At 37.2% G+C, this 17753-nt stretch overlaps 2 protein-coding genes across 2 annotated transcripts; both read right to left on the bottom strand.

Annotated features, from left to right (window-relative positions):
* Positions 1–1629: 1629 nt before the first annotated feature.
* LOC103938337 (ATP-dependent Clp protease proteolytic subunit 5, chloroplastic) lies at positions 1630–4936 on the bottom strand. Its single transcript, XM_009348342.3, is given in 11 exon segments — positions 1630–2092; positions 2422–2510; positions 2609–2643; positions 3168–3240; positions 3342–3387; positions 3525–3617; positions 3724–3838; positions 3936–4029; positions 4032–4051; positions 4636–4678; positions 4681–4936. Coding segments are annotated over 11 exon segments (930 nt in total). The 5' UTR covers positions 4763–4936; the 3' UTR covers positions 1630–1852.
* Positions 4937–5407: 471 nt separating this feature from the next.
* LOC103938343 lies at positions 5408–9584 on the bottom strand. The gene is made up of 7 exons (XM_048586774.1): positions 9023–9584; positions 7554–8317; positions 6501–7137; positions 6308–6408; positions 6110–6199; positions 5887–6014; positions 5408–5803 (listed from the first exon to the last, which is right to left on the bottom strand). Exons 2-7 carry the CDS (start codon positions 8211–8213, stop codon positions 5659–5661), a joined length of 1761 nt encoding a protein of 586 aa, XP_048442731.1. The 5' UTR covers positions 8214–8317; positions 9023–9584; the 3' UTR covers positions 5408–5658.
* Between the last annotated feature and the right edge of the window lie 8169 nt (positions 9585–17753).

Here is a 17753-nt window from a genome sequence, read left to right as displayed (position 1 = left end):
TTTTTCAATTTTAATTAAATTTATGGGTAAATCTCAGTTGACTACCCTTAACGGGAGACTTAACAGCCAGACTAACGGATGTATGAGACTGTCCCAAAATTAACACTTTAGAGCAATTTCACCGACGAACCTTTAGGCCGGCACCCATCCGAATTATTGGCCCAGCACCCAGCCAATCCACTCCAGTCAAGCAAATAGGTTGGCACCTAGCCCAAGCTGGTCTCTAGGCCGGCTCAGAATGTGCTGAGCCCTTGCCCGACCTACATGATGCCAGGCGATACCGCCACGCCTCCCTGAGCTGAATTCGAAGCTCTCTACTTTCCTTTCACCACCACCCCAACTCGAGCTTCCATATCCAAAACCCTCCCTGTCTATCTTTATCTCTTTCCGCCTCTAGAAAGCTTCAATCTTCCCCTTGTCTTTGAATTTGGGTCGGGACGAACTTGGCTGATCTCACATAGGTCTTGGCGATTTGAAGAGAATATAAAGAAGAAGGGAAGAAAAAGTGGTGAAACTGTGCTTGACCACACAGTTGGAAAATCAGGGAAGAAAAAGAAGAAGGGAGTCTAAAGAGACCATTTTGAGAAAAGTGGGAAGAAGAAGAAAAAGGGATCATGCCAGAAATTAAAAATCAAATTATTATTTTATAATAATATTTTAATAAAATTGACTAGGCTATTTAGTTTTAGGAGTGGAGATGCATTTGGCCTATTACTGTTCATTGTGGTCTATCACTGTTCATTGAGTGGATTAAATAGGCTAGGTGTTGTCGCATTTTTTTAGAGGTGGAATTACTCTTAAGTACGACTCTGAGATGAAAAAAATTTCATGTTCCAAATGTTAAAAACCACGAAATTTTAGGGTAATAAACTGAGATTTACCTTAAATTTATTGTATAACATATAAATAAATGTCTACTTATACTTAAAAAATATATAATTATAATATATAAATTGCAAAATAGAATGACATATAGATTATAAAGTATTAGAACAATTGAAAAGGAACAAGCATGTACTGAGTGTGAATCCAAGTATTAAACAAGTTTCTAACAATTTATTTAAAAAATAAAATGCAAAATAAAAGTTATCTATTTTATGCCTAAGTGAGAGTCGCCACCTAGATTGATTTAGGCACCATCTCTTAATTTTAAAAGGCTTAAGAATTAATCGGACTGATAACCAGCCGTCTAGCGTATAGGCGGGACCTATATAGCGCTAGGCGAGTGTTCTCTTTTAGGGAATTGGATCCCATCCGAATCCACTTTAGGATCCCCATATCTTAGCCATTCATCATGTATCGTGTGATCAGAAATCATTTGACTTTTTTTTATTTAAACTTAAACACAAATAGTATCTAACCAAAACTAATCGCACAATGTACAATAAACGGTTAGAATGTGAAAATTCTTAGATCCCCACAAAATGGATCCGAAGAGAATCCCCCTTCCCTCTTTTAGAACAACGTATCTAGTTGTAGGGGATCATTTATTTGTAAGCGGGTCTGACAGTGCAACCGGTCATACCATTGAACAAAAAATTCAGGGGAGAGAGGTGTAACAAGGAAACTACTGATTGACAATGCCAGAGGGTTTTGTATCCCTCTTTATTTCATATCAGAAGAGGATGCTTAAGGATACCAAGAGAAATTTATATTCTTTCATGATTCAAGTATTATTCAGAGGAAACCAACAACAAAACTAGCGTTTCTCTACACTGGTTGACGGATATTAACGCCATCCAGCATTAAAAGTTAACCCCGTAAATATATCCCTCTCCTCACCATACAACTCTACAACATATAAAGGTCGTTACTTGCAACAAACCGTAAGGTTCGGACACTAGATTCACCTCTAACTGTCTGTAACCGTCTGCTCAGCAGATTCATCTTCAATCGCAGTTGGGGCTGCCAAAGGTTGGAAAGCTTTGAGTGGATTCGATATAACGCCATCTATAAGCCCGTATTCTTGGGCTTCCTTCGCACTCATGAAGAAATCGCGATCTGTGTCTTGGTTGATCTTTTCAAGACTTTGACCAGTGTGGTAGGCGAGATAACCATTCAAGTTTGCCTTATGATGTAGCATCTCATTTGCCTGCATAGAATGACAACTGCTTATAGATTTGATGACGGGTTAAAAACAAGACACGCCAACCAAGAAAATAGCAGACCAAAGCCTTCTACAAATCTTCAAAATCTAATCTTTCTTAATGGCAGGTTAAATTTTCAAGACATCGAGAGTTCTACTTTAACATATAAAGGTTGAAGTACCAAAATAGACAGGCATGATGACCAGCAATAAAAGATTGAGCAAGATGCGATTGCTAAAGTAACTTGAGGTCCCACTATATAAGGAGATAGGTTAATCCTTTTGGGCTTTCGGTTGACACAGATAGGTTTCACAACTGGAAACAAATAACATACCTGAATATCGATGTCGGTTTGCCCACCTTGAGCTCCACCAAGAGGCTGATGGATCATTATCCTCGAATTTGGCAAGCTGTACCTTTTTCCTTCAGTTAATTAATGCAGAAAATATGAAAAGTACTTAGCACACTTTAGGACACAAAACCACAAATTATACAAACCACAGGTCTACAGGAATTGCTACCTTTGGTACCGGCGCTAAGCAGGAAAGCTCCCATACTGTTTATGAAAAAGCAAATACATATATCAATTACTGGTCAGTGGCAACAGACATTCTGTTTCGGTTGCTAACATTAGCAACAACCACGAAGTAAGAAATCTTGCCATCAATAAACAGCTGAAATTCTGAAGAACTAGCTTATATAAGAAGTTACATACGAATACGCTTTAAACAAATGTAATCTTTCACAAACTAAAGCTTAAATCTGCATCAGCATCTCCACTCATACAACGAGAAGAATACCTTAAACTTTTACTTTTTAATAAAATGGGAGAAAACAGTACAGTAATAGCCAGCAGCATCACTCAGAAAGACAATAAAATGGAGGAATCGAACGAAAAAAGAGTAAGCAAATCAAGTCAAGAGTATCTGTGAAGCAGCATAAAAAATTGTGTTTAGAATAAATTTCATTCCCAAAGCTACTATTTGTATCCATATAAGCTAACACTAGACACATACAGAACACTGGAAGACTCATTAGTAGTAACTGGGGAAGAGAAGAGTCTATGATAGAGGCAGGTACCTAGCAGCAAGTCCAACACATACTGTGGAGACGTCAGGTCGGATATGCCTCATTGTGTCAAAAACGGCCATACCTAGGCAGATAAAGAGCTAGTTATTCAAGTAACATATAACAATTGCCTTATGAACAAAAAACTGTAAACATAGCAAGACAATTTTGTAAGATAGATCGTACCAGCAGTAACAGATCCTCCTGGTGAATTTACATACATCACAATATCCTGTTCAGAAATCAGAAGAGACTAACTGATCAATCAATTGAAAAAATCCGTTCAATTCCAAAAATCACTGCAAGAAACATGCGAGAGAGAGAGAGAGAGCAACGATAAGCAAAGAGCAGAAATAGATTAGTACAGACCTTCTGAGGATCAACAGCATCAAGGTAAAGAAGTTGAGCAACAATTATGTTTGCCATATCATCATCAACTGCTCCCCCACAACGTATTATTCTCTGACAGTCATGTAAACAAGAGAAGCATTTGTTAAAAGAAACTAACTACCTGATGCAAAACACGCCAAATTAAACAGGAAGAAAAACACAAATAGCTACTCCTTACATATTGGAAAAGCTGACTAATAACACTTTGAAAGCGTTCTTGCACCATGGGGGGTGGCCCCTGTCCCTGTGCATACGCAGGGAAGTATGGTGAAGATGGAACTTGCACATCCTCCCTACAACATCAAATTCATAGTGACGTACAAACAAATGAATGATATGCACAACCTTCTTGTCCGGAAAATATTAATAATGCATGCAGACTAAATCCACCTTATGGACCAAATTCCTTGACGAGAATTCTTTTCCGCCGGTGTCCAAAATTCACCAGAGTAGATAGCTTTCACTGGAGAACTCTTTTTGCTGCTCCAACTAAATTTTTAAACATCCTGCAAACCATTATAACCATAAGGTTTTTATCCGACCCCGCTAAATGGAAAAAAAAAAAAAAAAAAAAAAAAAAAATCTTTCCTTTACGTTGCATTCACATTTAGCAAATTAAGCAAATTTCCATGAACAAAGCAGAGATACAAAATCTACAGAACTGGGTTTAGCAAAAATTTAAAGTCTCTTCATCCCATATGTTTAGCTTAAGCTGAATAAGTTTCCCAAACGTCTAGAAACACACAAAAAGAACACATAGCATTGCTTTCGATTATCCCATCAATTTTCTCACCAATTACCAGGCTTTCTGGGTTTTCCGCTATTTTCCAAATTATAAAACATCAAATTTCTCATCTTAACCAATCCAAATAGTTCTATTAAAGTATTAAAAAAATATATGAAATTTCACTAACTAATGAAAAAAGGGCTACCCCAAGCAAAAGCTCCCCGCTTTGCGAGAGTCGGGAGCATCTATCGTACACAACCTTATCCTGCTTTTTTTTTCACGACTCGAACCGTGACCTTGCGATCACAAATGAACAACCTAGAAAAAATTTAAATGCAGAGAGTGAATTTGAAGCTAAATTACCTTGAAGGAAGGCGTTGGAAGGGGAGAGAGAGGGCCTTCGGTTGGGAGAAGAGCTAGGGTTTGGAGCGAGGACGAGGGAGTTGAATCTGAGAGCAGAGGCGGAGGTGGAAACGCAGGTCTGCGCCATTTCTGAGTTGGTCGGAGTGTAAATTGTTGGGGAAGAAATGACGAAGTTGAATTGTTTGGCGCCTTATCTGCAAAAAGTAAAGAAAGGAAGGAAGCTCACACGGCGGCAGGCTTCAGGGAGAGTGGAGCGTTGGAGCAAGCAACACCTTACCACCTTTCCACTCTGTAATTATCTTCCACCCGATTCTTAACTTTATTGGGCCTCCTCCTTCCTAGCCTAAAGCCCATGGGCCCATTAAGATGTAGCCCATAATTTGTAGGATTTTTATTTGGAATTTAAGGACGAAAACACAACTCGGGTAAAAAAGCACACGAGTAAGATTTTATTTTTGAAATTGATCCTAATTTTTTTAACAAGCGATACATTAAACCACTTTAATCAATAACTACAAAATAGGGATACACAAATGCAATGTGCAGGACGCATTGTCCTCGTCAACTAGTCTAACCAATTTTGAGGGCTTGTTGATATCGATTCTACTCATAAGCACTTATGTTCCAGGTACCCAAGGAAAAATACTTGAAGTCCTTCCCAAGAAGCACATAAACTGTTCTCTCCAAAAAGTGCTTACACAATACAAGCATTTTTAACCAATTAAAACATTAAGTGCAATTTTGCTCAAATGGGAGTGCAAATGCAATACCATTGAGATGGAAGGGGATTATATTATATTATATTGCAACGGATAAACAATCTGTACTTGTATAAAAATCTCTACTCTGAGTTAAGAATGTTATACCACAAACCCCCTAAATATGTACTTAATAGTTATCAACTACTCTCTGTAGAATCATCAGCATCCCCCGCCATCGCCGAAAGATGCTATTGAAAAGAATGGAATGTTGCCTCACCCTGCGGCATGCAACTTCAAAGCTAGAACAAGATTGTTGCAGACATTAGCATGTATTTTCTACCGCCGTCTTTTCCTGGATTGCCTTGTAGCACTTAAGACTGCAAAGAGGAAGCTTTGACGTAGAATCCCTATACTTGTATGGATTGGTACACGATGGACCCGCACAATTCTCACGCTGAGGAGGATAGCTGAATTTCCATGCCACAAGAAGTTACACCCTATTAGGAAACAGGCATAGAGATTGGCTAAAACTTGCAAGAAAAGTAATTACCTGCAGGGTTTCGCGTCAAATAAACCAGGGAGACCCATGTCTTTAGAGAAAGTCACTATAGTACCCGCAGGGCCCATCACAGTTCTGATGGTGTTTGGTGGAAGTGTCAACGCATTAGCAGCCCTCTCCTGCATAAAATAACGAGTGATAAGACCGAACTGCTAGCATGTTACAGAGACAGAGAAAGAGGAAGGGAGGGAGATCATCTCATAGGTTTCAATACCTGTGCAATTTCTTCTTGTCGCTTCTTTATCTTGTCTTCTCGTTTCTTCCTGCTGGAATCTTGACCGAGAATTTTTCTAATAGCCTCAGCCTACATAATTCAATAACAAGAAATAACTACATAAATAAGTCTGATTTCCACTTCTAACTCAGAAGAAATTAATGGACATTATGAAAGTAAGGCAAATAACAAGCATACCTCTGATTCTCTAGCAGCCTTCTCAACCTGCATTCTTCGTCTCTGAGCAGCCTCAGCTTTCTTCAGTTGCTGCTCCACATCTGTAAGTTTTTCCTTTTGCTCTGTGATCAACCAAAACAATAACATGTAAATATTACAATTAACTACAGTAACAAAAAATTCAAATACATGAAATCATGGTGGAAAAGCTCACTTCTAGATGGTGCAGGTGGTAATCCGTCAGGAAACTCAATTAAGCTTGAACCAGGGGCGGCATCTTTGCCTGACTGAAGGGCCCTTTGACGAGTTGTGAGAGTCATTTCCTTCTTACCATCCATCAAAGAATCAACAGCTTCCTTCTTCTGTTTCTTTTTACCTTCAAGCTCCCCATCAGATAATGAATCTTGTTCTTCCTCATAATCAGTGTCTCCAGATACTCTATCAGTTCTCGACTTCCTTTTAAGGTCTTTATCCAACCTTGATGCACCGGCATTATCAATGTTGGAAACTGCAGAAAGTTTTCTGTGCTTCCTGCTTGATTCATCATCATCATCATCTCTATACACTGTAGCAACCTTTGATATTTTCAGTTTCTCCAGATACCGAATCTCATCATCCTCTTCTTCATCTCCAAAATCTCCATCAAGGACGCGCCTCTTAGGCACTCGCTTGCTCTTCCGAACTGATTCAGATCTATCGCCTTCCCTTCCAGAGGTACTCTTTCCCGCTGTCCTGCCCATCGAATAATTATCTCTCCCAAGACTAACACCACTTCTTGAGAAATCCTTCCATGGAATTCCTTTTAAGCCTCGCTTCTTATCCAAAGGAGAATGATTATCGTCCGAATTTCCCTGTTATGGAAAATTTGTTTAATGAAAATATCTTAATAGACTAACCATAACATATGCATTTATTATGCTCATACGCCCACATAATTGCAAAAGATAAATTTCCATACAGAAGGAGATTCCAAATATCCATTTATCCAATTAACATGATCCACATGGTGACTAGTAGACTATCTGCTCTGGTCAAACAAACAAGCAAGTTGATTACCACAAATTTTAAACACAAAATTAACATTCTTTCTAATAAGTACACTCAAAGTTCAAATTTTTAACAAAGACAATAAGGGCCCATAACACAAATGCATACGCATAAATCTCAAATACTATGATGCAAGACCTCAAAAACTTAAAAATCCTCTTCGTATAATTGGGAAGATACTGAGTCCCTGATTCAAGCTAAGAAGAGCAATAGTTATTACCAGAAGATTTTGCTTCTGCCATGGTCTAGACACATCTGACAATCGAGCAGTCTTCGTAGAAGACCCACCCTCCGTTGTACCATTCAATGTAGAGTTGGCCTGAATTGTACGTGTGACACCACCAACCTTGAGCTTAACCTTTTTAACCTTGTTCTCATTTCCACATCCATCTAACCCTGACAACCCAGTACTTGGACTTTCACCATTTCTCCCATTAAATGCATCATCACTTATTGACTCCAATATCAAATCATCCTTCATTACGCTTGAGCTCTTCCCATTAGCAGGGGCAAGGCAACCTTCGTCAGAACGCTTGTTATTGCTCCCATTTTGTCCTGTCTCATTCTTGTAAAACAAATTACATCCTCCACCCTTACTATCCTTTTTGTGAGATTTTTTGCCATTACCTGCTGCAGAAGACCCCCTGGCCATGCATTCATTAAGACTTAATTCTTTTCTCTTTGAATTGGCATCACAACCTGCATTCTCATCACTAGAGACCTTGCTCTGATCATCCGAAGGTGTAGTTGATGACAACGGTGACTGATCATGGAGTTCAGTAAATGAATCAGGTCGAGGTCGACGAAACGTTTGACTTCTCTTCTTTCTTACAGCACTGCTTATACTGTCCAGTCTATGATTATTGCCCAAGTCTTCCATGAGATAATGTTGCTACAACTCAGTTCTTCCAATGCCACTACTTATCGAAACATGAAATAAGAAAAATACAACGCCAACAAGGTACTCCAGCGAAGCCAAAAGCCCTACCCAGAAAAAAGGAAACATGTTTAATTCCGAACAAAAAAATCATGTGCCATCAGTAACACAACAGCACGTAGGAGAAGGGTGTTAAGCACTCATAATATGACACCCGTGAGAATCACAACAAACAGCGAATTAAGCCATGATATCCAATTAGGAACGGAAAGCAACTCAGGTTGACAACAACACAAATTGGTATTGCCAGCTGATCAGTATGCAGCTGAAAACCCAGAGTCCTAGTAGTTAACAGATAACTAACAAAAACAATAACAATCAAACCGATGACATTCAAACACGATAGAACGAGCATTACAAAACACACAACGCAACAAAAATAAAAAAAGAGGTGGGATATTGCAAAAACTCTACTAATTCCATAAAGGGCTGCAACGAAAACCCCAAATCAAGCAACAATTGACAGAAAGTAGCAGAATTTAGAAGCAATTCGAAATCAAGTCCACAAATTTAGGAAATTAAAAGCAACCCAGCCCCAAAATTGCATACCTCCAAACCTAAAAAATACACCAATTCAGAACATAATCAAGACAAGGACAATGGCACACCCTCATCATTCATCAGAAACAAACTGAAGACCACAATCAAACACTCACCCAAAAACCCACACACAACAGATTGAAATCTAAATACCCACATAAAAAAAACCTAACAAAATCAACAAAAACACAACCAATAGACCGATCCAATACCTTGGCGAATCGAACCCAATTGGTGCACCACCCGAAGCCGCCGCAGCAGCAAAAGCAATCGAAAACCTCCCGAGAGAATAACAAACCAAGTATAGAGCGGAGAGAATAGAGAAATAGAGAGAGACGCAGAGAGAGAATGACGAATTGGGAATTGAGATTTGGGGTGGGGAGAGTAAAAATAAAAAGAATGCGGTGGGTGTCTGGTTCGGGTAGAGAGACAGGCGGTGGAGGAGCTAGGGTTAGAGAAAGGGAAGAAAGAGAAAGAGAGAGAGTTGGAGAATTTAGGGTAATGCGATGAGGAGAGAGAAAGAAGAGAGAGAAAGGAGGGTGGTGGAGAGAGAGGTAAAGGAGAAGAGAGGAGAGAAGGGGACTGGCTTGGCTGCCTAATAACCTTCGTGTTCACCATTTTGCTAATTCCACGACCCAAAAGCCCAAGTTTTTTTTTTCCCCGAAATTCCCCGCTGCCTGTGCCCTTTTTATTTTCTTGTTTCTTCTCCGACTCGCCGACTCGGTCAACTCGCTCGCTTCCAACTCAATCCTCTTTCCCTCCCTCTTCTTATTTTCCCTCCCTTTCTTATGTTCCCTCCTTCTACACACTGGTTTACGCTGCAAGTGTATGCGCAGGTTTACTATGCTGCGCACTCTCGGCTTATGCTAGTGTAGAGTCACTTTCTTTTATTTTATTTTTACATCCGCGAGGACTGAGACGTTGACCATTTGTTTTTGTCGATTAACCTTTTTTTAAGTATATCATAAATCTAAGAATAAGTTTAAGAATGCCCAATTTTAAAACTAAATTTGAAAATAAATTATGTATCATTAATAAAAAATAAGCACGTTAATCAACATTTAATTAATAATTTAACTATCAACAACCATATTATTTAGTTATAAATTTGGTTTAAAACCAATTACAACCAAATAATGCTACTTTTTTTTCATAGGATACATGAGTTTTGTTAATAGTTAAATACGAATTAATATGATAGCGTCACGGTTGAAAAGTTAAACTGGTTTTATTGATAGTTAAATATGAATTAATATGATAGCTTCACTATTGAAAAGTTAAACTGGTTTTCAATTATCCCACTAATACACTCTCTTCTTCTTAAAAACATGAGCTACTACCTCATGTGTTGTGTTGTTACAACACAACGGAAATGAAAAGCTAACATTTGAATGTTGTGAATGATTTCTTCTATCAACACCTCCGTGATCTTCCCAGTTACAGTCATGTCCACCAACATCTGTGCACCAACCTTTACCCCATCATCTCTATTATTCACTCTTCACAAGTTGTCAATTTTGTTTGCTCTACCTCACCATCAGCCATAATGCTCGACATAAAATAGCAAAATTGCGAATTGAAAAAACTGAATTTATTAGAAAACATGAATAGGGTATGTGATGAACTACTCCATAATCAATCTAATTAATGATTTTTTATGTATTGATTTATGAATTGTCACGTAGGAGACACATTTTTTATTTGAAAAATGCTAAGGAAATTCTCTCAAAGTGTGACTCTTCATGAACTCACCACCACTTTATGCTTTTGGCCTAAACCCTGAATTGTAATGTAGGAGACACATATTTTTTATTTGAAAAATGTTAAGGAAACTCTCTTAAAGTGTGACTCTCCGTGAACTCACCACAACCTCATGTTTTTTACATTGTGTTTTATAATATTGCACGAAAATTGTGCCAAAAAAAAAAAAAGGTATAAAGTCCCACTTTTAAGAGTCTCCTTAGCAGTTCGCTTTTTATTTTGTACATGTAAGCAAATGCATGATGTCATACTCGAAGAAATTTGTTTGTGATTACTATTGATTTTATCAAAACATCGCTATTTATTAATAACCATTTATTTTAGTGACACATAACATACACTTTATTACAGTAGATCTTTACTATCAAATATCGTGAATTACAATTTATGATTGATTATAAGTAATAAATTTTTTTTAACGTGATTTACAACTTTTGGGAAAAAAAAAAAGCTAAAATAAACAAATTTGATATGGGACGACAAAGTTTTGTTTGAAAAAAAAAAATTAAAATATCGCTTAGGGTTTCTCATTGCATTCATATGTTGAAAAAAAATATGAATGTATATATAAGTTATTATGATCAGCATGGAAACTTTTTTTTACATGGCGAGAGGCAGACATATGAACTGCCCTAATTATCTCCTCATATATTCAACGAATATATTATTATATTCGTAATTGCATGGATCCCTAAAGAATTAAATTGCGACTTTTATACCAGTGCATTCAAAGATGGACCAAGAGTATATATTATACAATTGGGGAAGAGCAATTAAGTATAAATTAAAGAATACGCAAGGAATTAAACAAACATTATATAATACTATTAAAGGTTTTATTATAATTTACAAATGATTTCTGAAATTGACTATCACCATCAAGATGGTTCCTAAAATTGAAAATCAATCAATGTAGTCTTTGAAAATAGGTGTCGCAAATCAATGTAGTCATTCAGTCATAATTTTGTTAAGTGCTGATGTGGCACATAAATGGATCCTTGAAATTGACTTGGATATCAAAATGGTTCTTGAAATTAACCCGCGACATCAAAATGGTCCATGAAATTGAAAATCGATAATGTAATCTCACAAGTAAGTGTCTCAAATCATTCGTCACAATTCTGTGAAAAATTCTGTTATGAGCTGGTGTAACACACAAATAGGCAATAGAAGTCTAATTAAATTTAAAAAATTACAAATAGGTTTAATAATTTAATAGTTAATAAAAAGTTGTCAACCCAAAAACTCAGTCATCCGATCACATCCAATCCCAGTCCACATTCCTCTACCTCGTGCGTTGTCTATTCTCTAAAAAAAAACCTCAACACACCCATCTTTATATACTTCGACACCTTTCACCAAATTAAACCCGGATCGAGATCACCTTTGATGATGGCTTGGCCAATTAGCAACGACTTCTGAGACATATTCGTTAACATTGAGGCGATAAACATCCTTGCAACCTTAATCTTGGAGAGCTTGTTTGACGCTTCCCTAGTGGTCTGATGACTCAAAGAACGATGAGGTCTGTCTTGATGGTATGAGTCAATTTCAAAGACCATTTGTGATAAAAATCGATAAATCTTGTGGGCCCATTTATGTGGCACATCAACATTAAACGGTAATTTTAACAAAATTGTGACGAAATGATCACATTAATTTACAACACTTATTTTCAGGGATTACATTGATTGATTTTCAATTTCAGGGACCATTTTGATAGTGATTGGTGAGGGTCAATTTCAAAGGGAGGCAGATTCTCTGCCCTCCCACTTCCTGTGCCCTCTTGTTTTTGTGGTCACGGTTAAGCCATGTCAACATTTTATATTACTATTCCTTTTTGTCTTATTATCTCTATAAAAAAACAATATAAAATGTTGACGTGGCTTAACCGTGACCACACAAAATAGAAGGGCACAGGAGGGCACGGAAAGTGGGAGGGCAGAGAATCTGCCTTCATTTCAAAGACCATTTGTGATAAACCCTACTATTAATAAATTAAAACTAGTCAAAAGTTAATTTGGTATAGCAACACGAAGAAATAAGATTAAACTGCTGCACTGCTGCACTGCATCCAAATCTTAATTGGTTGTATATTGCTATTGAATATGTTAATATGTAATGATGTGAGGGTCATCCAACGATTCGGACCAAACCCCAAAAGGACTTGGATTACGTTTACTAGCTCCCACTAGTCCATGATCACCATAATCCATCCCAGAAGTTGGCAAGGCCAGCGGCGGCGTTTGGTTTTCACAATTATATTCAGCCATCTCAGGCGCAGCTGCGGCGGCATTTGGTTCTCGGCATCTAGGCTTCTCATCAGGTACTCATCCACGTTGACGTCCACCGGCAGCTCCCGCAGCCCGTGTATAAAGTACTCTTTCCAATTGCAACTAGTAGCACCATAGTGATCATACCCAGAAGCATAATTAATATAATCACATTGATCACAACCCATAGTCGCAACGTCGTCGATTATGTTCAACTTCTCATCAGTAGTAAAATTACTTGAGCAGCTTTGTCTCTCTGGTTTCACATGATCGATATAATATTGGTTGCTCTAATTCTAATGGTGGCCCTAGTTCTAATTGTGTAGACAATTTTACCTTTTTGTTTCCATTAATTGTCCATTGATTCTCCTTCCATGTCTTTCTTTGCGGCCGTTGATTCTCCTTCGATTTCTTTGGGGTGCATACCGTTTTCTTTTGTGGTAATTCTTTCTAAGTCGGCAAATCGCAACCACCGCTTGATCATCATCAGGAATGCTAGCAAGAATGTAAGTTTCCAAGTACCAATCGTGATGGTTCTCCAACCCTTCATTGACATACTTAAACTGTCTTTTTCGACCAATAATCCACTTATTATTAGGGTTTACATCATGATGGACAAAAACGTCTTCGCTGAGTTGTTTGCCGTTGCCAAAATCCTTCGGATGCATTCCTTCTATCAATGCGGACACCGGATTTTGACAACTTCTTGAGCTTGCAGAAGAAATAGGCTTGTTTGCCGTAGGGCTGTGGTCCTCCGCAGGCATCCCAAATCTCCCAGGGCTGGTGGTCTCCCAAGAGATCAATCTCATGCACAAAGCCAACGTGTCGTGGCACTAGTGGCTGTCGGAGAACAACCTTCCGGTAGAGGAAGAAGTTGATGAGTTCTTGATCAGCTGGCTTAAACCAAAAACCCACGTCATCATCATAATCGGCCATTGTTAACTTGTCAAGCAAGTTTGATGCTTGTCTTTTTTTTTTTTAATTGTGATTGGGAAAGAGAGAAACTGGAACATTAGTTAGCTAGGGTTTCAAATTTATTAACTGTGTGTGATGGTTCACCTGATGCGATATATATATATATACATGCATGTGTGTGTGGATGCTTGCGTCTGCTCACTGCCTTAATTAATTAATTACTGCTTGTAATTGGGAGAAGAAGGAAACAGGAAAGTATTTAGTCCCCCATGCACCCGGTTGGGCGGGGATGACTTTCCCGTTCCTCCTTGACCTTGTCCTTGTTATCTTTTTCTTTGTCTTGTTACCCAAACGGACCTAAAATAAAGGACAATACTTGCATATTCATGTCATGGCTTCTTCAACAACTTTAGAAAACAATTTAGATACACATGTCCACAAAAATAAAATAAAATAAGACCGGAAATCCATGGTAATACACGTCCCAATCTCTCATTCCTTCAAACAAAAATTGGGTAGACGAAAGCTTAGGCCGACCTTATATAATCTAAATAACACAACTCTAACTTCCTTGAGTCTAGAAAATTATCCTAAAATAAAATAAAGGCCTACACAATTAAGGACACAAACTAAGAAGAATACTTCTGCAAACTCTTAGCTTCCCTTCAATTGGCCTCGCGTTAATGCACCTCTCAACATAGGGCAAATGCCCATTCACTAGTGGCCCTAAAGTACACCCTCCTATTTACGTTTAGGGACAAAACATACAAAACTTAAAGCCCTCTCAACCCATTGACCTAAAGAAAGCCCATCCATATCGAAGTATTATGTTGTTAACTTGTCATTTGTTTCCACTCAATCAAGAGTCGACCCATAAATCAAAGTTTCGGTTGAAGAAATCTCATTGATCTTGCTATGTACGTTTCCTTAGGTTTAGTCTGGTATTAGAAATTGGAACCAACCAACCTAATTGAACGTGATTGCAAAGCCACCACTGGAGGAATATCAATCCCCTTGCCTAAGCAAAACCTCATCAAACAACCGAATCGAACACTATATGCATGCGATGAAACAATTATTTCTGTTTATAAATTGCATTTGCAAGGCACTACACCACATAAGTATACTTTTGATAATTTGAAAAGCTTCTTGGAAAACATTCATTGACGTTTTTCTATTGCAATGACTGACACCATTTAATTAAAGATATCGTCGTAGAAGTGACTCACAACACAGAAGAATATTTATATATCCTTGCTCGATTGACAACAGAAGGAAATATTTCTTTAAATCTCTTCATTTTTTTCTCCATTTTTTTGGGTACATGGGGTTAGTGCATGAGTTGGAATATCATTCGAAACAAAATGGAGCAACAGATAGCGAACAATATGCAAGTACATAGGATGATTAAGGGGAATGTGAGGAGCAAAAGGACTAGTGTAATGCCCTTGATCTCTCTGAGGGTCTCAGCCCTCATCATAGCCTGGTCGGCTCAAAAAGTTCACCAAAAGATGCTGGAGTGCAAGGCTTTCATGATTTACAGGGAATGCATATGATGCATGTTGTCCCACCAACACAATACTAAAACACAACCAGACCTTGTCATCATTTTTATTTGGGGTGGTGCTATCCACACATCTTTTTTTGCACCTTTCAATTTTCAACCGTCATTTCAAATAAATTGAAGATGATCAAATGATAGAAATTAACAGCGAATGTGTGGATAGCACCACCCTTTATTTATTTCCATATTTATTTTCATCATGTGACTATTGAAGAAAGTTGAGGTTTTATTTGATCATAAGAAGAAGAACAATCATCAATTTAAGGAGTAACTCAACTACTCCTTATTAACACATGTAAAGTTTGGTAAACTTTTCACATGAGACATTTCTTCACATTCTCACACAGTCCCCACATGGAGAGAATTATAAAGTCTAACACGTGAACAACATAAATTAGGTTACGAATCGTGGGCTTTACAAATCAACCAATCTACTATGATACCATAAAAAATTAAGGTTCCACCATATTAAAATACCAGCAGTAATTCAACTCTTTATAAACACATACAAACTTTGGTAAACTTTCAATATGAGACACATTTTTTCACATCTCACTGTTATTGATTACACATTCATGCATATATTAAAGCAAACCTTCTAATTAGTAGTTCTAACAACAAGCATTTGAAATCAACCACCCACTGGAAAGTTTGACAAATTGGTGTTTCTTCATATAAAAGGCTTGAAATTTTCATTTATATATATATATGATTAAGGTTCTAAAATACGGTAGGTGCTAGTTGGGCGGCAAGTTCAGGCCTAGGAGGCTAGGTGGGAGTCTAGGTTGATTTAAGTATATTTTTTATATATCACACGTATAAATAAGTGTTTGTTTATACTTAAAAAATACATAATTTCATTTGGGGATACATACAACAAAATAGAATGTCATATCGATTTTAAAGTATTAGAACAAAATGAAAACACGAGGAAAAGCATATAATGTGTGTTCATCTAAGTATTCAACAAGTCTCTTACAATTTATTGGAAAAAAAAAATGCAAAATGAAAGTTATATTTTTTGTCTAAGTGAGAATCGCGACCTAGGCAAATCTAGACGGCTAGGCGGGTGCTTAGGCAGTCTAGGCGGACACTTATAAAGTAGGTCTAGGCACCTTTTTTTATTTTTCAAACTCCTAAAGATTAATTGGGGACCAACCGTCTAATGCCTAGGCAGGAAATTTTAGAACAATGTATTGATATGGTAATATAACGTATGCCACTTGGTTTATACATTTGTTCTGAAATTCATAACTGCATTTGTGGGTGGAAGTAGCTGGTGTTGGCTTTCCAGTGGGGGACGCCTATGATCCACATTCGCCACCAAAGAGTGCCTTTTTTTTTACACTCTGGCCAATCAAAAACTATAATCATAATTAATTATGATCATGAACGTGATGAGAATGAGTGCTTTAGCTTTACATTTGACAATGACTTGGCAATATATATTCCTTCTCTATGTAACATATCTATTGCTAAAGAGTCATTGTAATTATTCTTTGAACAAAAAAAAAAAAAAAGTCAGTGTAATTATATCAAGGCATCAAACTGGTGGGAAGTGGCTATCTTTTTATGCATTTTTTCGGATCATGGCTGAGAAACGAGAGGACTTTACCTACAAGATTATATCAGTATCTAATATCACAATGACGTTATTTAAGTCAATTAAGCGTTGTTATGTAGAAAAATTTAAATGCATTACAAAATCTATAACGATATCTCGAATACAATTAAGCTTGTCTCTGAAAGCCATCACCTCAAGGAAGGAAGATATGCCATTTCGGTGAAAACCATTAGGGTTTCTTGACTTTGTAAATTTACTTTGAACTCTACCCTGAACTGGGAAAAGAAAATGCAAGGATAGATGAGAAAATCATGAGTACAGTAAAGCTTTAGTTAGATCGTATGATCCAAGATGTCAAAAAGTCTATTTCTATAACTTATCAACTACTTTCACTTTTCTTAAACTAAACTAGAAGACGAGCACACATTTTGTGTGTGAACAATTTCATTTTATTTTTTGTTTTTTATTAAGAAGTGTGATTAGTTTTTAAATTTTTAAAAAGAGTAGAATACAATGATGATGAGATCTCTTAATAAGGGCATATTTTTCTTAATATTACATAATTACCATTTTGCCCTCTTTATTTAAATATTGTGTATCAAATGTGAGGGTAAAATAGAAAAAAATGGGGATATGATTGTCATAAGGTACAAAATTACTATTTTGCCCTCCTTTTTGTCAAGAGTGTGTCTCAAAAGTGAGGCAAAATTGAAAACAAAGTGGCAAAAGGTTGACAATGAGGGTTTTCTTAATATATAGTAAAGATAAAAAACTGCATCTATGTGGACGAGGTTTCTTTTTGGTTCTTTGGCCTATGAATTTGGATCTTCTCTAGATCATAGAGTTTAGAGTTTGAGAATTAGGAA

Source organism: the organism of the source record quoted next, unplaced genomic scaffold, assembly GCF_019419815.1.
Source record: "Pyrus x bretschneideri cultivar Hongxiangsu unplaced genomic scaffold, Pyrus_bretschneideri_v1 Contig25, whole genome shotgun sequence".
NCBI classification, from domain to species: Eukaryota; Viridiplantae; Streptophyta; class Magnoliopsida; order Rosales; family Rosaceae; genus Pyrus; species Pyrus x bretschneideri.
The sequence above is the reverse complement of the archived record's forward strand: the minus strand, read 5'-3'. Positions and strand labels throughout refer to the sequence as shown.